Source organism: Arvicanthis niloticus, chromosome 2 (genome assembly GCF_011762505.2).
Source record: "Arvicanthis niloticus isolate mArvNil1 chromosome 2, mArvNil1.pat.X, whole genome shotgun sequence".
NCBI lineage: Eukaryota > Metazoa > Chordata > Mammalia > Rodentia > Muridae > Arvicanthis > Arvicanthis niloticus.
Window position 1 is genome coordinate 8,279,229 of NC_047659.1, and position 26,474 is coordinate 8,305,702.

The following is a 26,474-nucleotide window of genomic DNA, read 5'->3' on the forward strand; positions in this document are numbered from 1 at the left end:
TTTACATTACAATTCATAATAGTAGCAAAATATAGTTACAAAGTAACAATGAAATTGTTTTATATTTGGGGGTCACCACAACAGGAGGAACTACGTGAAGGGTCAAAGCACTGGGAAGATTGAGAACCACTGCTCCAGGGCTTACCTCCCACACTGCCCACGCATGCTTGCAAGACCTCCTACAAGTTTCCCTAATTAGTTTAATGAAAACAGTCTAAAGTGAGTCCAGTGGCCCAGGGTCCAGGTTCTCATTGTGTCCCCCAGGTTCATGGACAGACAGGAAGGTAGGATGGTACTTATATGACAAGATGCAGTTCCCTCCTGCCTGCTTCACAACACCAACTACACACACATCTCAGCACACATGTGCCAGCAATAGACATACTTGTATTCTTCTTCTTCTTTTGAGTTCTTCTTGGGTTGGTATTTCTTTGAAAGATTCCTAGGGCAAAAATGAAGATGTATCACCTTATTTGGAAATACACAGAAGAATCAGGAATGACAGATGATGCATTCGCCTTAGTAGTTTTTTTTTTTTTAAGTCATAAAGTTGCGCAATTAAAGCCCATTTGTGGGGCCAGCAAGATGGTTCGGTGGGTAAGGGCAGCTTGCTGCCAAGCCTGATGGTCTGAGTTTAATTCCCCAGGATCCACATGGTGGAAGAAAAGAACGGACTCCACAAAGTTGTCGTGTGATGTCTGCACACTGTGGTACACACACCGTCACACAAGTATCATATACAGTAATAAATAAAAAATGTTTAAAGATTGTGAGTCCAATAAATGACAGGTTATACACACACTTAAGCCTATAGGCTGCTCTTCTATAGAAGTGTGCATATGTACCAGACTTACCTAATAAACACATTTAAAAAGCAACATTTTCTGTAAATGTTTGTTTTTTTTGGGGGGGGGGGAGGCAAAAAAGGAGAAGCACTTCATACTGAAAGACCTTTCATCTATCTCTAGGCGGCAACGTAGGTCGGTCACTCCAGAGCCAGGTGTGTGCCTGTGCTTTTGTAAGCGGGGTGGGCGGGGACAAAGCGGGGTGGGCAGGGCTGAGTTCATCGACAGATTCTTCTGTGTAGGGGTGCAGGGAGCTCTGAAGAGCCCGTGGCTGCCTTCCTGATAGTTTTAGTGTGCAGTTTTAAATAGTAACCATTCCTTTTGTTAATCATAACTTATAAATTGAAAATTCCACTTCTAAGTTCACACCTCACATAAAGATTCTCAAACTGTGGTTTACAAAAAACAAACAAACAAACAAACAAACCAAACAAACACAAAAACCCCACACACAAACATTTGCCAGGTGGTGGTGGTGGTCCAAGCCCGTAGGTGGCTCTCTGTGAGTTTGAGGCTAGCCTGGTCTACACACTGAGTTCTAGGACACATAGGGCTACACAGAGAAACTGTCTCAAAACAACAACAACACCTCAAGGCAAGCAAACTAACAAAATTAAATCCACATTTTCTTTTTAGCTTCTAGTCCTGGACATAGAATAATGTGAATGTTAAATGGGACAGAAGGAAGCGGAGCCTGACTAGATGTGGCAAATGTCACTTTATAAGGGACAGCAAAAGGGCTCCCTCAGTGGATAAAGGTTGGTCCCAAGGCCAGATAACATGAGTTTGATAGCCAGAACTAATTCCCACAGGATGCCTTCTGATTAATTTAATTAATTAACTAATTAATTAGTTAAAAATAAAAGAAATTTTAAAGGCTTGTTCTGTGTGGTCCAGACTGGCCTAGAATTTGGGTTGATCCTCCTGCCTCAGCCTCCTGAGTGCTGGGATTATAGGCCTGTGCCATCATGCCCAGCTAAAAAAGGTACTCTTTTCCTAGAATTCAGTATATAATCAGGCTGGCCTCAGATCCAGAGATCTAACGGCTGGAACTAAAGATATGTGCTACCATGGCAACGACAGGGGTTCTTTTACCAGCAATTCCTAAACAAGATCGAAGACCTGTCATGGGGGATAGTCTGTTAAGTTCCTTTGGAGCCCTGGCTGGCCTGGAACACTTTATGCCCAGGACCGGGCTGTCCTAATGTAACCCAGGCTAGCCCCACACTCACAGAAATGCCCCTCACATCTTTGCCTTCCAAATTGCTGGGATTAAAAGCATGTGCCACCACGCTCCCACTTCCCACTTTTTAGCAAAGGCTCCAGTAAATGTGTGGTGTGTGCTGTAGTCATATCCAAGCCCCACAAACACATGCAGAGACTCAGAGGCCAGCAAGTGTCCTCTTCTCCCACTCTCTGCCTTGTCTCCTTGAGACAGAACCTGGGGCTAGGCTGGCAGCCAGCAAGCCCTGGTAACCTTCAAGTCTCCACTCTCTGCAGCTCGGAATTACTGACATAAATGGACATGACCAGTTATTTCTGTGGGTGCTAGGGATTTGAACTCATATCCTTATGCTTGACCAAAAGGCACTCTTACCCACTGAAGCATCCCCAAAGCCCCAAGTCCAAGGTCCTTTCTCTATAAACTCTTCCCAGCCTCTTGCCCTGGGGACAGGCTTTCCAGTCTTGTATTGTTCTTTCTTTCTTTCTTTCTTTCTTTCTTTCTTTCTTTCTTTCTTTCTTTCTTCCAAACACATATGCAGGGAATCCCTCAGAATACCACCTTCACATTTTTGGGATCTGCGAGGAACCCAGTGTGTTTTCTATTGTCAACCAGCTCTTTGGGTAGAATAACAAGGAGAGAAGAGGAAAATACTGAGGCTGCTGGCTCAGATCTGGCTAACCCTACCACAGGGGACTTTTACAGCAGATACTTGGGCCCTGAACCAGAACGTCTAGGGTGGAGCCTAGGAATGTGTTGATCTGTTCTTTTATTTTTCTGAACAGTTACCACGAGATATCTGAATCAGGGTGGCAGAAGGTGAAGGGTGCTCTCCCAGAAAATGGAAGGCATCAAATAGAAGGCGACCAGGAATCTGGCCAGAGCACAGTCCTATAATCCCAGCTACTTATGAGGCTGAGGCTGTAGATCCTAATAAATTCAAAGCCTGCCTGGACTATAGAGTAAGCTCAAAGCCAGCAGGGGCTTTTATGGCCTTAAAATACACACACACACACACACACACAAACAAAACAACAACAACAACAAAAAACAAACAGGGATGTAGCTCAGTGGTATAGAGATTTAGCATACATGAGACCCTGGTTTGAATCCCCAGTAACACACATACATGCATATACTAGTTGACTCCTCAGTCACACACACACACACACACACACACACACACACACACACACAGAGAGAGAGAGAGAGAGAGAGAGAGAGAGAGAGAGAGAGAGAGAGAGTAAAAGTTTGCATTATCAGACAATAAAGAAATGAAGCAGGATGCTCACCTCGGTCCCCACACCTTGGAAAGGTGTTTCTGAGAAGAGCAGAGATGGAAGATGTTGGAGGCAACTTAGAATGGACGCTGATTCCACCCAGCTGGCCACACAAAGGTAAATAAGGCCACTTCCCTGAGTCAGTTCAGACAGAAACAAACTGAACAGAGAGAGGAAACACTCAGGGACAGGGAAACTGCCCTGACAATATCCACATTGTCCCTTCCCATCTGTGGACTCCGAGGACCTGGGCTTGTCTGTGGTGTCTACTCCTCAGGTCTCAAGCTGTGCACATAGGGAGCCCTCATAAACCTAGGGATTCCATGGGAGCATGCCTCTTCTCCTGAATAACCTTGCCCACAGCCCAAAACGCCTAGGAGTTTCAGGACAGACGATGGCTTGGAATCCCTAAGTTGGACCCTTCCTCAGCTGATTCTCAGAGGCAGCTGTGTCCAGCCTCCAGAGAGAGCAAACTCAACAGGTCAGCCCCAGAGAGAACTGGAATAAAAAGACGGGAATATCGCAAGGGACAGTCACTTCCAGGGCCACTGGCACTCCTGATGAATGTGCTAGTGTCCTGTGCATGCTGGGAGTCAGCCGGAAGACTTCCAACCTCATCTCTTTTGGTCCTTGTGACCAGCAATCCTCATGGTCAACGTAACTAGATTCAGATTCAGTGTGGATGCACACCTCTGGGTATGTCTGGGAAGGCTTCTCCAGAGAGGTTTAGCTGAGGAGGGAGGATACGCCCTGTGTGGGTCAGCACCGTCCACGGGCTGGGGTCTCAGACCAAATAACGAGGAGGAAGTAAGTAGCATTCACCTCTTTGCTTCCTGACTACACTCACCATGGAAGCAGCTGCCTCAAGCTCCTGCCACCATGCTGGACTGCGTCCCCCTAACATTGAGAGCCAGAGCAAACCCTTCCTTGTTTAACATGCTGGTATTTGGTCAGCAGGGTGAGAAAAATAACTCACCAACTTTAGAAGGCAGAAATTCTCACCATTCACATTTTACAGTTGTTCCCAGGGAACAATATGCCCCAAATCGTACAGCTGTGAAGGGAGGCAGGAACAGGATCACTCCCCTGCGCTGAGGACCGAGGAGGTGAGCTCAGCCAGTTCATCAAACTGCCCCAGGTCAAGCACACCCAATGTGAAAAGATTTGTCAAATACCGTCAGAAGTGTGTAAGGGAGATGGAGAGAAGGAGGGAAGACCCAGCCTGGAGAAAAATGAAAACACACAAGAAAAATAAACAACTCACCCCCACAAGATGGCAGAAAAGCCTGAGACAGACAAGACCTGCAATGTCAGACTCAGGAAATGAACTCTGGGCAAAAAAACACAGCAGTGGCCATTGAATAAACACACCCGACTTTATCTAATTTAACAAGAAGGAGCAGATAATCACAGTGCCAAAACTGGGACATAATTAAAGAGCGTGCTTGGCATCCAGGCAGAGCGTGGATGTGCGGTCACACGACACAGATTTATTCAGAAAAGGCAAAGTTGCCCACAAGGAAAATGTTCTGACTGGCCCCAGACTTTCCCAGAGAGGCCATGCAGCAGTCATGTTTAAAGGAAAAAGGCATGACCGGCGAAGAGTCCAGGCCCAGACTCACAAGGCTTTTAGGCATCTGCCCTTGGAAGAACTTTGGAAATTTAATCAGAAGGAAATGGGGAGTTGCCAAGGAACTAATGTGGCTGCTTCATAGAAAGCCAGCAGATGGTGGGACAGCAAGCCGACTCAACTGGTAATGATTGGGGCAAGAGACACCGGTGTCCTGCACCCAGAGGTAGCATACAGCCACCAAGAGGTAGATGGATCCTGGGTCAGTATGTACAGTGAAGTGGATGGTGTGTCCTGATGGGTTGGTGAGGAGAGCCCTGGAGGTCCTGTCCTAAGGTGGGCAGGGCCACACATTCCCAGGAGAGGTGGAAAGGTCAGGGGTCAGGCAGGTGTGGACACAGGCAGGCATTGTTTAGAAATTCTTATGAGTTTAGGTAAGCTGTTTCTAGAGTCTGGGAAGAGGAACAGCTGGAGAGATGCGTCTGGGGTGAGTGATTGCTCCATCCACAGGCCCTAAAACCAGACACAGCTAGGGTCAAGGAGAGAGTGCAGACTGAGATGGGAAAGAAACAGGAACTGGACGCTGGATACAGCAAGGATAAAATCTGTGAGGTGAGAGGAACCCAAGAGATTGTCATTTGGTCTCCAGGGGAGAAGAATGCTTCCTAGGAGGACAAAGGAGCATTCTCAAATCCACTGCCGTTACAGACAGACCTCCACAGTACCCGGACAGACTGACGGACAGAGGCAACAGGATCCAGCAAAAGAGAAACAAAGACGCAAAACTAAGGAAGGCCAGCTCCCTACTCACCCTCCCTCCCTTCCTCCCTCTCTCTTTCCCCTCCCTCTCTCCCCTCCCTCCCTCTCTGAAGTCAGTTCTCTCCTTCCAAGGACTCAAATTTACAGCGATCCACCTGGCTCCCACCTGGCTCCCATGTGCTGAGCCACAAATGGAATGGCAACAGATCCGGACTGAAGTGTGAAGCAGCCATTTGCTAGTGAGACCCAGCCTCTTGCAGGGCTTGAGAAACAACTGATCTGGACCCAGACAGTAGAGAACATACTTTCTTGGTTTCTGTAGCCCAGTTATTCAATATAAACAAAATGTGTCCTGCTGAGAACCGTCCATAGCTCACACTGAGATGCTTATTTAAACAAAAGCAATGACCCTGTGGCATTCTAGATGCCACAGCTAAGGATAACTTTGGACTTCTGATTCTCTTGACTCCACCACCAGGTGCTGCGATGTACCCCAAACATGTAGTGCCGGGGACGAAACCCAGCGTTCCATGTGACTTAGACAAGCCCACTCTCCGATAACCCATGCCCTCAGCCCTGTATCGACAATTTAAAAATATCTCCTGTTCCAAACAAAGTTCTCAGATAATCTTAAAGGGTAAGGAAAGTGCATGTGCTTCCTGCCAGGACAGGGAATATTATACAGGCGCTTGTTCCATTTCTTTCAAACAGCTGCCTTCGAGGAACTAAAATGTCCCAAGGAATTTCATGCTGGGGCTAAAAGAGCAAAAGCTGGGCTGGACAAGGCCAGCAAGATGGCTCAGTGGGTAGCGGTGCTTAAGTCTGGTGACCCAAGTTTGAACCCTGGAACATGCATAAAGGTGGAAGGAGAAAACGGACTCTACAGAGTTGTCTTTGACCTCTGCATTTGTGGTGTGGCATGTGCGCACATACACACACCCACACATACACAAACACACATATACACATCCCAACCCCACCACTCTACACACATACCACACACACATATCCATACATGCATTCATGCACACACATACATCATACACACTATACATACACCACATACACATCACACACATACATTCCAAACGCCACACACTACATATATACACACACACAAACACTTCCCCCATTCCCCATATACACTTCACATACACAAACACTTTACATATACACATATTCTATACCCCCATTCACAATTCACAAATACAACACACACACACAAACACTTCCCACACACATATCACAGTCTCCATACACACTTCACACACACACACCACACACAAACACTTCACACATACACATACTCCATATACACCCCATACACACTTCACACATACAAAACACAAACACACATACTCCACATCCCCCATACACACTTCACACATACTCCACACACACACTTCACACAGCCCATACACACACACACACACACACACCCCTACACACACACTAATTGGTACTGTGATGATGCAAACTTCTGACAGTCACCATCACCATGCAGGACACACTAGTGTCACATCACAGACCAGTGATGAGCCAAGGCTGCCTAGCCTGCACACTCTTGCTTTATATTCAAATGACTTCTCAGGACCCAAGGACAGATTTGGAGGCCTCTGGACTTTATATCTCTTCCCAACGTGGCTACACTGAGTGAATCTCCTTTCTCTGCTTTTTTACTTCGACTTCTCTCTTTAGTGGGTGTGTTGGGCACAAGTGCGTGGAATTAGCTAAAATCTCCTTTAGAACAATTCTTTTCAAATTCTGCTCCCTGGGGACCACTCCCTCTGCAAACACTAATTAGTTCCAGTCTTATCAAAGCCAGGCGGAGTTTTACTCTGTGATCACAGTCCTGATCCTAGAATAATGGAAGAAAAGGGCTCAGATATGCACTAGTGGGGGTGTGCTGGGCCGGCGAGATAGCTCAGTAAGTAAAGGCACTCAGTGACAAGCCTGACGAGGACCTGAGTTCAGTCTCAGAACCCGCACGGTGGAAGAACCAACTCCCGGGAGTGGCCTCTGACCTCATATGATGTAGCAGTGGCATGTCCACCTCCTCCACACACAAGGTAAATAAACAGTTTAATTAAAATTTAAAAGAAAAAAAGAAAGCACCAGCAGGAATGGGAACATCCAGCTTCCTAGTGACAGCAGACAGGAGAAGTCTTGGAGACCCGCACAACAATAAACAGCAGTGAAAACATACGCAAATGACCACGGTGCAGATGAAGCTCACAACCAATGGAGAGTAAAGGAAGTCAGACTCTTAAAGGATTACAGACAGGGCTCACATCTGAGGGAAACACACAGCAGGCTCTGTGGAGCCAAGCCACCTGGCAGGATCGAGGCTCCTGGGGAGGCTGGGCCAATTGAGAGCCCTACATGTGGGGGTCCCCTACAAATGTGTATTTCAACATGAAATTTACTGGTAGCCAAGAGTCTCCAAAATTTAAAAAAAAAAAATCATGAAAAGAAAACAAAAGCAGGGATGGAGAGATGGCTCAATGGTTAAGAGCTCTGGCTATTCTTCCAGAGGACCTGGGTTCAAATCCCAGCACCTACATGGCAGCTCGCAACTGTCTAATTCTAGTTCCAGGGGATCTGACACCCTTACAGACATACATAGTGACAGATAACCAATGTAAATAAAATTTTAAAAAATTTTAAAAAGGAACAAAAAAAATTCCAAAAACCCGAGCCTAGAGGCCAGGTGCAGAGGGTCGGGTGAGGGTAGGGAGGCACAAGACCCAGGTGTCATTGGGAAGCGCTGCCAAATAAACCAGAACACAGCACAGCAAAAGAAAACACAACAAAACACAGTACCTAAAAGCAGGGACTGTGGCCAGCCTGGTCTACAGAGTGAGTTCCAGCCAGGGCTACACAGAGAAACCCTGTCTCAAAAAAACAAAACAAAACAAAAAACAACAAAAAAAAAAAAAAAAAAAAAAAAAAGCAGGGACTGAGTCCAGAGAGATGGCACACATCTGTAATCCCAGCACTCAGGAGGTGATGGCAGGGGAGTCAGGAGCTTAAGGCCAGCCTCCAGTACATAGGGAGTTCAAGGCTAGCCTGGGTTACATGAGACCTTGCCTCAGACATGAAAATTGAACAAACGTAAATTAACAGCTTTTTTTTTTCTAAAGTTTTGCTCTCATAAAAATTAATTTTCTATATTAAAAACAGCTATTTCCAATGACATATTACTTTATAAGAAAAGATCTCTGTCTCTGTCTCTCAGTCTCTCTGTCTCTTTCTCTCTGTCTCTGTCTCTCTCATACACACACACAGACACACACACACACATAGAGTGACATGAGAACAGAAACTGTGTTTCCTTCTGGCAGGCAAGATGGGGGTGGGGGTGGGGGGCTTGCTGCCAAACTTGATGATCTGAGTTCAATTCCCAGGACTCACACCATAGAAGGAGAGAAAACCAGCTCCTTGGGTTGTGTTCCAGCTCCACACAAGCACCCGTCACACACTCCCCTGCCCTATAAATAAATAAATGTAATAAAATTTTTAATAAAAAGAGAAATAAACCTTTTGTGTGTGCAGCACCCCAGCGGTCTTTCAGGCTGCCTTACCTGAGTTGCTTGGCATAACTGAGTTCAATCTCCGTCCTCTCCTTGACAAACTTGATATATTTCTCAAGAATATCGATTCCCCACTGTGTATGTTTTTCCAAGTTGTCAAACTGATCCTGTTTGAAAAGAGAGAGAGGGAAGTTTATTGACTCTTTCTATGGCTTCCAGTTCTAGGGAGCCACCCTCTCCATCATTCACCGGTCCCGGACAGCGGCTCTAGCATTTTCCATGATGACACTGAGGATGGGGGTGTCTGTTCAGAGCTTTACATCAACATCACCAAATTTGGTTAGAGCATGGTCCAGAGTTAACATCCCTGCTCTCTCCTCCTTTTAGATACATTGCTTCTATATATAATCAATGTTCCATTACAAAGGAAAATGTCTCAGATGCCAAAAGCTGACAGGTGAGATACACACACACACACACACACACACACACACACACACACACACACACACGTGCGAGGACTCTAGGGAAGAAGAGATGGCTCAGTAGTTAAGAGCACTTGCTGCTCTTGCAAGAGGGCCAGAGTTTGCTTTTCAGCACCCATGACAAGCAGCCCATAGGTTTAACTCTAGCTCCTGGATATCAGAAACCCTTCCTAGACTCCTTAAGTACCCTCAGGCACGTGTGCCCACACATACCCAATAAAATAAAAAATAATTTCTTATATTTGCTTTATGTACGTGGGTGCTTTGCCTGTGTCTACATAAGTGTACCAAGTGTGTGACTGGTACCCATGCAAACCGGAAGGTCTCAGGTCCCTGAATCCATAGTTACAGGCAGTAATGAACTGTCACATGGGTGCTGGGAATTGAACTCTGGTCCTCTGGAAAAGCAGCCAGTGCTTTTAACTGCTAGGCTCTCTCTCTAGCTTTTCCCTCTCCTTCTTTTGGTGAGACACGGTCTCACCATGTGGCCTTGGCTGGCTTGGAACTTGATACGTGACCAGGGGCTTGGAACTCATAGAGATCCACATGCTTCCGCCTCAGGGATGCTGGGCTTAATGACATGCACCCCACGTTGCATCTTTTTTAAAAAAGATTTTATTTATTTATTTTATATATACATGTACTCTATTTGTATATATGCCTGCATGCCAGAAGATCCCATTACAGATGGTTGTGAGCCACCATGTGGTTGCTGGGAATTGAACTCAGGACCTCTGGAAGAGCAGACTGTGCTCTTAACCGCTGAGACATCTCTCCAGCCCCCCCCCCCAGCCACCACCCCCTTTTTTTTCCTAAAGAACCAGCAGCTTGGATTTGGAGAGTGGAAAGGGTAGGGGTACAGTTATCAAATTTTGCTTTTCTTCAAGTGAGTAAAATAGCTCAGTGTGGACTTTGCTATGTTATTCTCACAAACAAAAAAGCAATTGGACCCAGGGAACCAGAACTGAGCAGGGTTAGACTACACCGTGTGCAGAGGCTGGGTGTTTCTGCTTTGAAGAGGGAGACAGGTAGGTGTGCCAGCCAGCGCAGATGCCTGGTTGTGGAGAAAGCTGAGAGTCACATGGGTTTGTTCCCCTTGAGTGCAGGTGAGGGCACCAGGGAATGGGCAGGGGTGATGAAACTAGAGAGAGAGAGAGAGTAGGGTCAGATTATCCAAGGCCTTCAATGCACAGAGAAGGAACTTGGACCCTCGAGAAAGCACAAGCTACTCTTACAAGATTGTGACCACAGATCTGCTTGGAATCACGGTCTGGAGACTGTCCTAACAGTCTGAAATGAGAGCAGGAGGAGGACGCCATTCTGACACTTGGCAAATGCTACTGTAAGTGACAGATTGGGCTGCAGACTCTGAGGGAGACGTGAGCAAGGGGGAAGGGCTCCAGGGTGAGTTCGGGTCTGCTTCCTGCAGGTAAAGAAATAGTCCACACAGGGGAGGAAGACTCCGTGCAGCTTGCAGCGTGGCTGTGTGAATAAAGGGTTTGGTATGCACAGCAGAGCCTGCAAGTACAGATGGACCAAGCTCACAGGAGGATGTCAGGAAGTGGACTGGTCTGAAGCTACAGATCCGAGTGCCAGGGGGTGGGCAGCCCTACACAAGAACAGCAGGGAGGACTGGCCCAGGAAGTGGAGCCTGAGAGTGGTGGAACAGAGCCAGAGAATGCATTAGAGAGAGCATCCCAGGAAGAGTCTCCAGCCAGGTCAGATGGGAGGCACACTGCTGCCTCAGAGGGAACCTCAGGAGAGAGTGAGGGTCTGGCCAGCTCCGGGACTTCACTGACACAGGACGCCAACCCTCTCAACGGCTCTGCTAGGCGTCCCTACCATGCCCAGGAATCCCTGGCTCCTTTCTCTAAAACATGCAAGGTCTTAAGACATGCAATTTATAACTGGCACACTTCAGGCATTTTTTTCCAGCCCCATCCCTGAGCTAGGACTGCCACTGGCACAGCGCTCAGTTGGTAGAGTGCTTGCTTAGTGCATAGGCAGCCCTGGGTTCCATTGTTAACCCCTCACGAACTGTGTGTGACCCACAGCCCTGTCAATTCAGCACTAAGAAAGTAGAGGCAGGAGGATCAGAAGCTTAAGGTCCTCCTCAGCTATATGGCAAAATTGAAGACAGCCTGGTCTACATAAGACACCATCTCAATAAAGGCGGAGGGTGAGCTGAGACTGCTCAATGGTTAGTTCGCATACAGCTCTTGCAGAACAGGAGTTCTGTTCTCAGTATCCACTTTGTCCTATGTAACTCCAACTCCAGGGGATCTTAGGTTTCTGACTTCCACAGACGTTTATTTATGTGGTCAAACCTACACCCATGAACATATACATACAAGTAATAATTAAAAATAAAATCGCCTACCAGGGGTGTGGTGATACACACTTTTAATCCCAGTGCTTGGAAGGCAGAAGTAAACAGATCTCTTGAGTTTGAGGTCAGGGGTTCCAGGACAGCCTGGGCTACACAGACAAACCCTGTCTCAAGCCACCGTCCCCAAATAAAATAAAGTAAAAAAAAATTTTTTTAAAGAGGCTGCCCACAGTGATGCATACATTTATAATCCCACCTCTCAGGAAGCTGAGGCAGGAGGATCACATGAACCCAGGATTTCAAGACCAGCCTGAGAAATATAGTGAGTCTCTGTCAACAACAGTGAAAGCTATACACACTTAACATATATAACGTGAAGTGTCTGAAGGTAAGGGTGCACCCATGAGACCAATCATCACCACAATCTACCCCACAGATACATACCCACCCCTTCTAAAAGCTTCCTCTTGTCTTTTGATTCCTTGTGTGTGATCAACCTCTTTCAAACACAACCCAGCATTGTTGGATGCCGGAGCTGAGTTGTGCTTTCAGCTCGCTTCTGCATCAGCCTTGAGTCAATCAGAGTCACGTGTCCTAATTTCCTTCCTGTGGCTGTGATAAAACACCCTGACTAGAGCCAACAGAGAGGAGAAAGTGTAGAATTCAGCTTACACTCCGACTCATAACCCATCATTGAAGGAAGTCAAGGCAGGAATTCAAGGAGACACTCAAACAGACACCACGGAGGAATGCTGCTTGCCAGCTTGTTCAGAGACTCGTGCTTAGCTAGCTTTCTTAAGTGGCCCAGGACTACCTGCCTAGGGAATGGTGCTGCCCACAGTGGGCTGGACCTTCCCGAATCAATTAACAATCAAAGCAAGCACCCATAATCATGTCCACAAACCAATCTGGTGTGGAAATTCCCTCAATTGAGACTCTTTTCTCAGGTGACACTGTCAAGTTGACAGCTAATGCCAAGATTACTGGCTTATGGTCACCATGTCTAGCTTAAATGCTTTAGTCCTGCTTCCAGCCAGGAGCAGAGAACAAAGAAGTGTCAACTTAGGACACATGGAGTCTTATGCCACTAAAATGATCCGAAGATAACCCCTGTGAAAAAAAAAATGTTTATCTTTACAACCAATCTTTTAAAATGTCAGAAAAAACTAGGGATGAAGATTTAAAATTCTCATCACTTTTTTGTCCTCAATCCACCCCACACACCTCCCAGATTCCATTGTAAGAAACACTGCTCAGAAGATTATTTATTTATGATATCTCTACAGAGGAGGCTTGTTGAGCAAATGAGCAAGGTAAACAAGACGGCAGGTTTCTGTAAACAGTCGGAAAAGGCAAATACACAAGAAACTCAAGTGATGGTTATGAATGAACAGCTCCCAGCACTCAGGCTAAGACTTCCCACAAGTGCTCTGTTGGTCAGTGACCCTTTCTTGGTCTAGTTTCATATTGACCAGATTTACTGAAAAATAATAGCTGGGGGGTAATGGCTCTGTGGTTAACACGCTTGCCATGAAAGCATGAACACCCACGTCTGATCCACAATGCCCACGTCAAAGTGCCCAGTGCTGGGTAGGTAGAGACAGAGGGATCCCTGGGGCTCACTAGCCAACCTAGTCACCCTGTATCTAAAGAGATGTTTAGATGCTGTTTCTGAAGATAAGAGCTGAGGTTGATCTCTGGCCTCCACAAGCACATTCACACACACACACACACACACACACACACACACACACACCATGTATATATACACACATCCCTCCAATGTTATATCCTCTGTCTGTCTGTCTTTATATCTATATGTATATCAAGAGCTGGGGCCGGAGCTCAGTAGAAAAGGTGAAGTTCAAGGTTGCAGCCTTGCAGTGAGAACAAGACAACTCTCCCTGCCGCGTCCCCCCTCCCCTTGCATTTTCTCTTCAGCACCATTACCTCTGAAAGCTCTCCACAGCTTCTGCTCTTGGATTTCACTGTCTCGCTGACAATCTCCCTGATACACCTGCCTGATACTCTCTGTAGCAAGGTTGGGTAGCCTTAATTTCTTCCAAACAAACAAACAAACAAACAACGACGACAACAAAAACCTGTCCACAAGGAACTGACTGCCCTTCAAGGTTCACTGACCAGTAATGTGTTCTCACTGGCTTTAGTTTTGAGACAGAGTGGCACGTAGTCTAGGCTGGCCTCAAACTCCCTATGTAGCCAAAATGACCCTGAACTTCTGTTCTTCCTGCCTCTATCGCCCACACAACGGAATTACAGGCATGCAGCACCAAGCTAGTACCAGCATCAAACCAAGGGCTTTGTGAATGCTAGGCAAGCACTTTATTAGCTGAGCTACACCTCAGACCTCCCTCAATGATGTGTTTTCAATAGTTATCAGTTACCAAGACCATTTTGCAAACTGTAGTTAAAGCTATTTCTCAAAGCACGGGATCCAAACAGGACAGAAGATCCTCACAGCAAAGCCTTAAATAGTAACAAGTACACGAATGCCTGCTGCCTCCAAGCCCAGCATCCTCCGTAGGCAATGTTAAAGCATCCCTGAAGGAACCACACCCTGCTGCTACTATCACAGGACAAGGCAGCCAGAGGAAAATTCAAAACAGATGAAAAACCAATCGGCCCACTTAAATTCTTGACTAAAATGTGGAAAATTTAATGGGAAGAAATTCCAAATCTCAGAAAGACTCCTTTGTGAGCACACACTGTAAATGGTCCTTAGGAAAGTATCCCAGGCTCCGGCAAGGATGATGGTGTTACTGAGAATGTATCCTTTCCTAACGTGGCCAGGTGGTGCAGCCTGTTACCCAGCACCTGGGAGGCTGCAAGAGAAGGACTGTCGTACATCTGAGGTCAACCATTTTTCTGCTTAAAAACTGCAGTTTTCTAAACAAAACTCCCTAGTGGGAAGAGTGGCTTCAGAGAAGACGGGCTGCTTCTGTTTCTGCGGCCATCTTGACTAGGTGGAATCTGGGAAGAAAGACAACTGCATTCAGGAAGGCAGAGAGGGCTCAGGGGGAGCTGGCTCGCCTAGGCCTAGCCACAGATGATGTTGAACTCCTGAGTTCAGCCTCTAGCCCTCTCAAGTCCTGGTATAACAGGTGTGCACCTGGTCAAGTCTTTACCTTTTTAAAGTGGGGGTGGGGTGGGAGGTGTGCTGTGGGTAGACTCTATGGCCTTCGCACCCTAGGCACTGGCTATACATTGATTCACGTCCTCAGCCCTAAGATGAGTAGTTCAATAGCCTTTGCAGATAACTGGACATCTTCCTTGGGTACCACACCAATAGTTTCTCAAAGAGTAGGCACCATATGATATCTGCAGCCATAGCAACAAACCACGGCAACTAGCCATCCTCCATAGTTACAATGTAACCCACCAGTCCACCTTACACTGCAAATGACACTTTCACCTAGGCATGAATGATTATGTATTATTCACTGGTGGCATAGTTAGCCTCAGCTGTCAAAGTGACATACCTGGGAAGAGGGAGCCTCAACTGAGGAATTACCTCCATTAGATTGGTCTATGGCTATGTTTGTGGAACTTTTAACTTAATTAGTAATTGACATAGAAGGGCCTAGCCCACCATGGGCAGTGCTATCCCTATGTAGGTAGGCCTGGGCTACATAGGAAAGGCAACTGAGCAAGCAGTATTTTTCTAAGGTCTCTGCTATAGTTCCTGACTCCAGGTCCCTGCCCTGGCTTCCCTCAATGACTGACTACAACCTATAAGCCAAATAAACCCCTTCCTCCCCAAGCTGCTTTTCATTATGTTTTATGACAGCAAGCACAGGAGGTTTTCATTTAGAAAATAGTTTCCTTGATATGTGTAGATCTTTTAAGTATTGACATTGAAGTTACTCTACCATAAGGGAAAAAAAAAATTATTTGCAATTGTCTTATCATTGACTGTCTCCTCCTTTCCGGGCATTCTAATTTGTTACATAGAAGCCAGAATGTTATGATTAACAACAAGTGTTGCCAGTTGCTCTACATTCAGTGAGAAAACGGCTGTCACATCCGCAAGAGCTTGTCTTAGAGGTGAGGGCAGTGTCCCAAGAAAGAAAAGCCAGCAGTCCAACTTCCGAAGCAAATAAAGACGCAAATGGTTTGCTCTACACAGACGTGCTGAAGCACGCATTTGGTCACAGCTCGCACACTAAGGAAGGAGGCTCACGTGGCAACCAAGACTTCACAAAATTAAGAATTTGAGCCAGGAACAGCATACCTGTCAGCCCAGCACGTAGGGAGGTGGAGGCTGGAAGGTCCGGAGTTCAAGGACATTTCTGGTTCCACAGCAATTTTGAGAGCAACCTGGGATACGTGAGACCCATAAACGTAAGAATATATTTCTTCTCTTGCAGAGGACCTAAGTTTCCAGCACCCACATGGCAGCTCATAACTGCCTGTAACTTTACTTCCAGGGTCCAACACCCTCTTCTGACCTCCGAGGGCTCCTGCAGGCAGGCACACAGTACGCATGCACATATATACACAAAAGGAAACAAGGGCTACAGGGAAAGGTCAGTGGCAAAGTGCTTGCTGCACAAACATAAGGACCCGAGTTAGGACCATCCGGGTCAGAAGCCTCGAAGCCTTGTTTGGGATCCTAGCCCTTGAGAGGAAGAGACAGGAGGGCCTCCTGGCCAGCCAGTGTCGCTAAACCAGCAAACTCCAGATTTGCTAATAAAGCCTGTCTCAAAAAATCTGTTTGACAGCAACTGAAGAAGACATTTAATGTCAGCCTCTGGCCTCACGGATAGACTTTCCCCTTCCCCCTCCCCCCTCAAACAATAAACTAGGTATCGGTGTGCTTACAAAATCACAGACTTCAAGGAAACTAACTGTGGGGCCATACTAATGTACATACACCCAATACATAAGCTTGTATGTGTACAGACACATAATAGAAAAACATAATTTTAAAAGGTTTGTGGATTTATTATGAGAAAAATTCTCTCTATGTAGACTAGGCTGGCCTCAAACTCACAGAAAGCCACCATCTGCTTCTACTTTACAAGTGCTGGGATCACAAGGATGTGGCATTATGTCTGGCTTGTGAAAAAGTATTCTATACACGGACATGTTTGTATATATCCCTTTGTAATATGTCACAAATATTTAGTCTGTAAATATTTATGAGCTTATCTGTAACTGGGTTAATGGGGAAATCTTCACCATAGCAGAGACGTAGAGCTACTGGAGCCTCTGCCAACCAGTGACAAAAAAACGAAGACAAGTCACTTGGGAAAGAAATACTGACATCAATTTCAAGAGCCTGTCAGAAAGTATTGAACTATGACTTTTTCTTTGATTGATACATTTCCTATTTTGTCCCCATAAAAAAACAGAAATCATCCTTCAAAAAATGGCACCAAGAAACGCCCACATATGGATTGTTTATCAATTACATACAAGCTTTCACACTTAGAGAAAGGGAAAAAAAAAAAAAAAAACCCTAAAAATCAATCCAGGGTTAGCTGGGCATATTGGATTACAATATGAAGATTACCAAGTCTGAAGCCTGGGCTGCAGTGAGTCCCTGTCAAGGGAAAGAAAGAGACAGAGAGATAGAGAAGGGGGTGGGGTATGAGAGGGAGGGGAAGGGAGGGCAAGGGAGAGAGGAAGGGGGAGAAAGTAGAGGAGGGAGAGAGGGAGAAGGGAGAGAGGAAGAGAAGAAAGAGATATCTTAGAGGTTAAAAGTGATTGCAGCCCTTCCAAAGGACCTAAGTTCAGTTCCTAGCACCCACACACCCACATTGGACACTCACAACTATCTATAACTCCAGTTCCAGGGGAATCCCATGGCCTCTTCTGGCTTCTCTGAGCACTGGCACATATTCACACACACACACAAATAAACAATAAATCTTAAAAAGAGAGAAGAAGGAAAGGGAGAAAATAAAGTTCAGAATTAATATTGTTTAAAAGCCAATTCCCTGTCCATCAAAATGTTTGCACACAAAAAAAATTTACAATAAGTAACATAGGCTGTGTATGTTTTAGTCATGGTCACTATTGCTGTGATGAAACACCATGACCAAAGCAAGTTGGGGAGCAAAGGGTTTATTTGGCTTATGCTTCCACTGTTCATCACTGAAGGAAGTCAGGGCAGGAACTCAAGCAGGGCAGGAACCTGGAGGCAGGAGCTGCTCCGGAGGCCACAGAGCTTCCCCTTCAATCATTAATTAAGAAAATGCCCTACGGGCCTGTCCACAGCCTGACCTTAAGGAGGTATCTTCTCAATTGAGATTCCCTCCTCTCTGACGACTCTAACCTGTGTCAGGTAGACATGAAACCAGCCAGCACAGACTGTTTATGCTAAAACATCTATTCCCACACACACACACACACACCCTGCCTTCAAGATGGGTGTGTATAGACAGAGTATCATTACATAGTCCAGGCTGGCCTGGAACTTACTATGTAGACCAGGTTAGCCTCAGGGTTCCAGAGACCTCCCTGCCTCTGCCTCTGGAGCACTGGAATTAAAGGCGTGAGCCACAGCTCCTGATGTATCTAACCACTGAGCCTCCTCAGCCTTTGGAATTTCCTCTTGCTCCTATACTTAATACTTGTTCTTTTTCCACCAGAAACTTTGTCTCTCTTGTATTGTTTTGTGGAAGCTCTTTATGCCTTCAGGTACTTTGAATAAATTCTTTTTTATTTTTTTTGTGTAGGGACCTAAAAGATGGCTCAGCAGGTAACAGTTCTTGCCACCAAGTCTGACAACCCAAGTCTGAGTCCTGGCTCCAACAAGTGGAAGAGAACTGACTCTAGAAAATTGTCCTTTGACCTCAACGTGTGTGATATAAGAATACCCACCCCTCCTTATCCCCCCCCACACAATTTAAAAATTTTTTTTTTCTTAAGTTGATTTGAAATTTTATATATAATTGCTATAGACTGAATGTTATATGTGACCCAAATCCAATCCAACCTAGGAGGGGTCTTCACGACATGAATAGATTCGGATTACTACCCCAGTAACCCCTGACAGCTCCCTTCTAACTTCTGCTAAGAACCGATTAAATGATAAGACAGTGTCTAGTGTCTGCCTGCCAGGAAGTGGTCCCTCACCAGACCAGATGTCTGTGAGCCTCTGACCTTAGACCTTCAGTATCCAGAAGCCGGAGTGATAAATGGTTCTCATGAGCCACTGAATTTATGGCATTTTATAGCAGCAGACCCAACAGGCAAAGACAAGAACATTTTTCACACATAGACTAAATGCTTGGTAACCTTTGAGGCAGATCCTGGAAGGTCCCCATGCCATTTTACACTTCTGTATAAGAGGCAAGGCTTCTTCTTCAAACATCTCTTTGTGGTTACCTATAGAGTACCATATGGACTTGGCTTGTGGCTTATTGTTTTAAAGGCACCTAAGGAAGTCACACGAAGCAAGATCTACTATGAAAACAACACCCAGGACTGGGGCAATAACCCCCTGAATAAGGCCTTCTCTGAGCTCCCGTGAAGACTGGTTGATAGACCTCTAGCACCCACATACAAGCCCAGCGGATAACTCTAACTCGGAGAGGCGGACACTGCAGACCCTGGGCCAAGCTGGCTAGCCAGACTAACATAATGAGCAAGCTCTGGGTTCAGTGAGAATCCCCACCTCAGTAAATACAGTAGTGACTGGGAAAGACACCGGATGTCAGTCTCTGGATTCCATAAGCACACACATGCACACATGTGCTCCTCCCCAGACAGACACTAGCTGCCTGGTAACACGCCATCCCCCCAAGGCACTGCCTCCTTTTAAATTTCATGTCTATGTGGCTTTCTTTGAAGGTAGGCATCAAGAAGTTATTTCTATGCTGCAAATTCCTAAATGCACAACTTTAGTCCCAGCACTCAAGAGGCAAAGGCAGGCAGGTCTCCGAGTTCAAGGCCAGTCAGGACGATAGTCTCCAAAAACAAATAAATCCTTGTTTAAAAGTTGACCAGAGCCAGGCAGTGGTGGCGCACGCCTTTAATCCCAGCACTTGGGAGACAGAAGCAGGAGGATTTCTGAGTTCGAGGCCAGCCTGGTCTACAGAGTGAGTTCCAGGACAGCCAGGGCTACACAGAGAAACCCTGTCTCGAAAAACCAGAAAAAGAAGAAGAAGAATGGAGGAGGAGGAAGAAGAAGAAGAAGAAGAGGAGGAAGAGGAGGAGGAGGAAGAGGAGGAGGAAGAGGAGGAAGAGGAGGAAGAGGAGGAGGAGGAGGAGGAGGAGGAAGAGGAGGAGGAGAAGGAGGAGGAGAAGGAGAAGGAGAAGGAGAAGGAGAAGGAGAAGGAGAAGGAGAAGGAGAAGGAGAAGGAGAAGGAGAAGGAGAAGGAGAAGGAGAAGGAGAAGTTGTTGTTGACCAGAGCTGGGGAGATGGCTCAGTGGCTCAGAGTACTCCACAGCAAGCAAGTGGGGCAGGGCCTGCAAGTGTCCCTGGTGCCCCAACCCTGAGGTATGTGAGTAGGGGATTAGGATTGCCACTGGGTTTCCTTGCTGGCTTACTAAGGCCCTGCACTGAGGCAGAGTTCAAGAGTAAGACAGCCACTGTCATCCTCGGTCCTTCATATATGTGTGTAGGTCCATAAACACATGTTCTCATAACACACATGCACACAAACTATGATGGTTTAAATATGCTTGGCCCAGGGAGTGACACTATTAGGAGGTGTGGCCTTGTTGGAGGAAGTATGTCACCGTGGGGGGTGGACCCTCCTCCTAACCACATGGGAGCCAGTCTTTTCCTATCACACACAGACAGACACACACAGACACAGACACAGACACAGACACAGACACACACACACACACACACACACACACACACACACACGCCAATCAAGGGTTGAGGGTGTGTTTTAGCTCTAGAGTGCTTGCCGAGCACAGAAAGAGCCCAGGACCCATCCTGGTGTCTAAGAAGCCTCATGTGGAGTCAAAGCCTGTAATTCTAGGGCCAGGGATGTGGAGCTGGGAAAATAGAAGTTCCTAGCCATCCTCGCCTGGGGGGCAGGGGTGAGTCAAATCGTTGTATTTTTCCCCAGAGAAAAGCCAACAGGAGCTGGCAGCCAGGGCGACTCTTTAAATGAAAGTGGCAATCTGAATTGTTTTCACACATGGTCTTCCTGGGTTTGACAGTGACTCCGAATGTAGGTCTCATCTGTGGCATGATTTAAGAAAACATTTTAGGTCACTTTCTGTTGTTGTTTCATTTGTTTTCGTTTTTGTTTTTTGAGACAGGGTTTCTCTGTGTAGCTCTGGCTGTGCTGGAACTCCCTCTGTAGACCAGGCTGGCCTCAAACTCAAGAGATTCACCTGCCTCTGCCTCTGTGAAAGGGAAGTTCCAGAACAGCCAGGGTTCCATAATGAGACCCTGTCTCAAGAAATCATTTTTTATGACCAGTTTTGTAATTTACTGTGATTATTTAGCACAAGTCAGTGAGCAAGGTTCCCGATCAGATCAGGCTGCTCCATCTGGAGCCCAAATCTGCCTTATAAATTCAGACTTGGCTGGTGCTAACTGGAAGGAAATGAGCTATCCCACAGGCTTATTTTTGTTGTTCATTTTGGTCTTTGAAGGGGGTGGCCTGACAGAAGAAACCTCAAGGTTTTCAAGTGGTCAGATGGTCACATTCCTGACTTTATCTATACAAACACAGAACTGTTTCTACAAGACCTCAATAGATTTTAAAAAACAAAAACAAAACAAAAAACAAAAAACCCCACTGCTATCGAGATTCAGGGAGCAAGGCTGCTGGGCTGGGCTGTGGTTTTCATGGAAGTTCCCAATCTGAATACTAAGAGGGGAAGCCCTGTGAATCAATGTCTGTGTGATAAAAGCCACACCAATGGGGTGACTCTGTCCCCAAGGCAGAGTGACTCGTCCATTTCCATGCCAACCGTGCATCAACCATACATCTAAATAGGTACTTCAGGGACCTTCGAGGTGGCTCAGCAGGCAAAGGAACTCATTGCCGAGCCTAATGATCCGAGTTCAATCCCAAGACCCACATGGTAGGAGAGAACCAATTCCCTCAAGTTGTCTTCTGACCTCCACAAGCATCCACAAAGGACATCCCACACACAAAATAAAATGTAAACACACAAACAAAAGACAGATACTTTGAGGCCTGGGGAATGCTTGTCCAGCAATCACAAAGTCCTGAATTCAGTCCTTAGCACCCCATAAAACCAGGCATCGTAGAGTGTGCCTGTAGTCCCAGCACTGGGAAGAACCATGAGTTCAAGGTTCCCCTCGGCCACATAATCAATAGGTACCTGTGGGGTTTTTTTGTTGTTGTTTTTTAAAGGAGATTTAGTTGTGCAGCCCCATGCCCATTTTACAGATGCTGGAGAGAGGAGCTAGGGAGTTGTGCCTGCCAGGGAGCAAGGTCAGACGAGCTACAGCCCCAGTTCCGTTTATTGCTTCCCTATAAACAAGTGGAAATCCATGTAACAACTGGTAGTGCTTTGAGTTAGTTTCCCCAACAGAGGACATCTGCACTGAGTCTGACTGAGCCAGCATCTACCACCCATCTTAGTTTGTATTCTCTTGGTGTTCCTGTAGCCCAGGGATGAAGGGCTAAAAGCAGCCTGCCACTTGAAAAAATGGCAGTGTTTCAAAGTCCTTTAGCATTCATCTCCTGTGAGTCTGGTAAGGCATTCAGAGGGAGTGCAGGGAACCCGCTGCTCCAGCTGGACCGCACCCCTGCTGAGCTGGCAGAGCACCCTAGTCTCTGTGCCCACTGGTAACCTGTGGTATAGCTCACATCTCTGTGCTTTGAGTTTCATGGTGGTGCGGGCTGTTGTAAGTAAGTGTGTTGGAAATAGGAATTTTAAAACAATTGTGTTGCTGTTCTCAAGAAGTAATGTTTGCTAGACCAGAGAGGAAAAGGAAAGCCTGATACAGAAACAAAGGGTGACTTGGGCTCAACGAAAAGGAATCTGTTGAGCTAAGGAGGTGGCTTACAGCAGCTCAGAGCACCGGTTGCTCCTGCAGAAGACCTGCCAGCCTATAATCCTAGGACTTGTGTTGGGGGTGGGGTTGGGGGGAGGGAGGAGCAGGAGCTCAAGGCAATCTTTGGCTACTTAACAAGTTCAAGGCTAACTTGGGCAACACGAGACCTCACCTTAAAAACATGAGATAAAATAATAACAATTAAAAAAATAGAAAAGCAATAAGCAGGCTGGGTAGAACACTTCCCAGACTCTGAGAAGTCCCAGGTTCAATCCCCAGTAAGGAAAATCAGACGAAAATGACAAGAAGCCCAAAGAAAGGACCTCCAAAATGACATCAAACTACATGCTATTTTTTCCAATCTATTTCCAATATAACATAAAACTAGACATTCAGAACAGATGGGTTCTAGGTAGTGAAAAATCATGGTAGTCATTTCTAGAAATCTCATCCTGGCGAATCTGTGGTACTTCCCACAGCAGCCTGCTCACCCAAACACAATAATGTGTTTGTGGAATTGCCCTGGACCACAGGCAAACTGTGTGGTGTGCCTGGCCCATCTAACTACAGCGGTTTTTAAACAGAACCAAAAAGTTCTACTCGGCCACACACTGTAATTACAGTAAGGTATACAAATGTCAATCCCAACACACCATGGACACTATACAGCGAACGCCATTATCGGAGCTTTATCTCCCATCCCCCATGTGTGAGGAGAAGACGAGAAGCCACTAAATGCTGTTTAGTGGTAGTAGCTGATCAATTAGGTGCTGATTCGGTAGAACTTAATTTCCATAGAGAGCAATTCCTTTTGCTTGGTCCAGCTCCATTGGTGTGCATTCTTAAATAGCACCTGCTCAGCCCCTCCAACCTGTTTAGCAACAAGAGTCCTCTACAGTTCATTAAGGAGACTAAACAGGGCCACAGTTCTACAAGCACCCGCCCGGGAGGGATTTCCCAGGCTCCTCCTCCAGCTGAAGCTGAGGATCAGCTGTCTCCTGCACCATTCGCCTTGATGCTTAAACTTCTGAAGACAGAAGAGCTTCTCAGATTAGCCCCTTGACTTTACAGCCACAATCAGGATGCCCCAGGCCAAGCTATCTTGTGTGTGTGTGTGTGTGTGTGTGTGTGCATATGCACAAGTGCATGCATATTCATATGTGCATGTATACATGTGTAAGTGCAAGCGGAGGTCAGAGGTTAACATCAGCTATCTCCCCTGACCACTTACTACTTGGGACTTTATTTTAACTGAGGCAGGGTCTTTTGTTGAACACAAGGCTTACCGATTTTGCTGCTCTAGTTAGCCAACTTGTCCTGGGAATTCTGGGAATTCTGTCTCTACCACCCAGGATAGAATTACAGGAATGTGAACATCCCTGGCCTGGCTTTTTTCTCAGTCTTATATTACGTTTTATTTATTTACTGTGTATGTCTGTGGACATGGCACAGTGCTTGTGTGAAGGTCAGGGGGTAACCTGCAGGATTAGGCTTGCTCTCTCCTTCCATCATGTGGGCCCAGGGGCTCAGACTCAAGTCAGCAGGCTTGGCAGCAAGCATCTTTACCTGACAAACCACGCAGCCAACGCCCATTCGTCTATTTTTATAGTACTAGAGATACTAGGCAAATGTAGTGTGCCTAGGTTGCATCCCACCCTATTTTCTTTCCAACTTTAGATTTTCTGTTTGTTCGTTTATTGAGGCAAGATCTCATGTAGTCTAAGCTGGCCTCAAACTGGGTATTGAGCTGAGAAGAAAACCCTGAACTCCGGATCCTCCAGCCTCCACCTCCCAAGCGCAGGAATTTCAGATGGGCACAACTAGGCCTGACTACCTCCGTTCTGTTTGTTCATTTCTGAGTCAGGGTTTCTCTGTGTAGCGCTTGCTGTCCTAGAACTAGCTCTGTAGACCAGGCTGGCCTTGAACTCAGAGATCCTCTTGCCTTTGCCACCGCCCAGCCCCAGTATTGTTTTTTGTTTTTTTTTTTTTTTAATTTGTATTTTGAGATAAGGTCTTACTAAGCCTGTAACTCCCTAGGTGGTACAGATAGGCTTTGCCTCTGTGGTTAGAAAGAGGCCCACCCAGGTCATGCATTAGAACAATGGGTGCTTAGATGGTGCTGCCATTTGGGGAGCCTTTAGGGGATGCAGCTTTGCTAGATGACGCACACCACTGGCTGGGCTTTGCTGTTTGTAACCTCACTCCACTCACTGTCCCCTCTCTGCTTCTTGTGTGTGTAGAATGATGTGAGGAGCCAGCTTCCTGCTTCTGCCAGTAAGCTTTCTGGCCATTGCTGCTTCACTCTTTGGAACAGGCTGGCCTCCAACTCAGAAATCCACCTGCCTCTGCCTCCCAAGTGCTGGGATTAAAGGTGTGCGCCACCACCGCCCAGCTGGTAGATAGATTTCTGAATTCAGGACCAGCCCAGTCTATATAGCTAGGTCTACAGTGAGATCCTGTCTCAAAAACAAACACAAACTTTTCCTTTCCTCAGTTGCTTTTGTCATGGTAACTAAACTATCACAGGACCAGAAAAGCAGCCATCCTCCAGTAGCTGGAATCACGGGTCCGTGCCGCCACATCTGGCTACAACTCACCATCCTGAAGCTAATGATTCAGGGATGTATACTGTGTTCACAAGCTTGTGCAACCACCGCCTGCTTCCATTGGTACCCAGACATTTCCATCACCTTAGCATACACCACGCGCCATGAGGCTGTCATTTCCCGGCCTTCAACCTCAGGCCCTGGCAACTACCAGTTTGAGTTAGCTCTCCACGGATTTACCTGCTTTTCCTGTTTTATCTAAACAGATCCATACATCACACCTGGCTCCACCCGCTTAGCACCTCACTCTCAGGGTTCTCTCTAGTTGGAGCGCAGGCCAGCACTTCATTACTAGTTATGGCTGGATACCCCACTGCAGGGAGACATCCCATGATTTGTCCTCCCTGAGTCTGTGGTTTTCTATGCAGTCCCACTGGTGAGTGTGACATGGTATCTTGATGAGGCTTTGGTTTGCATCTCTGGATGCTGGTGCGATGTTCAGCCTCCTTGTGTCTGAGTATCATCCTCAGAGATGTAACCTGCCTATAGACAGTGGGTAAAAATAACCTTGACTTTTACTGGTGCATTAAAGTTTAAACAATGTACTCCATGAACCCTGAATCTCACAGCCTCAATTTCACTGCGCGCGCGCGCACACACACACACACACACACACACACACACACACACTTTGCTGAGTCCCCTTCCTTTTCCTAAGGCAGTCAGACTTCTGCTTCTGGGGCAGATTTCATATATCCACGTAAAATCTAGGAGCCACAAATGAAAGAAAATCTGTGTGTGTGTGTGTGTGTGTGTGTGTGTGTGTATGGGCGCATGCGCACGCCTGGTCATACACTATTGTTTTAAAAGAAATTTTCTTTTTGAGACAGATTCTTGCTAGGTAGCCATAGCTGGGCTGTGGCTGGCTATGTAGAC

At 46.4% G+C, this 26,474-nt stretch overlaps 1 protein-coding gene across 20 annotated transcripts in view; it reads right to left on the minus strand.

The window, feature by feature from the left end:
- Positions 1 to 26,474, minus strand: part of Fnbp1 (formin binding protein 1) — a 113,179-nt gene that overhangs the window by 67,862 nt on the left and 18,843 nt on the right. For 19 of the 20 annotated variants that reach the window (XM_034494091.2, XM_034494090.2, XM_034494089.2 and 16 more), the window contains exons 2-3: positions 9,261 to 9,376; positions 386 to 442 (exon numbers count right to left, since the gene is read on the minus strand). In XM_034494091.2, coding sequence (XP_034349982.1) covers positions 386 to 442; positions 9,261 to 9,376 — 173 coding nt within the window. Of the gene's footprint in view, positions 1 to 385; positions 443 to 3,359; positions 3,490 to 9,260; positions 9,377 to 26,474 lie in introns of those variants that run through there. The other variant, XM_076928466.1, reaches the window with a different exon arrangement.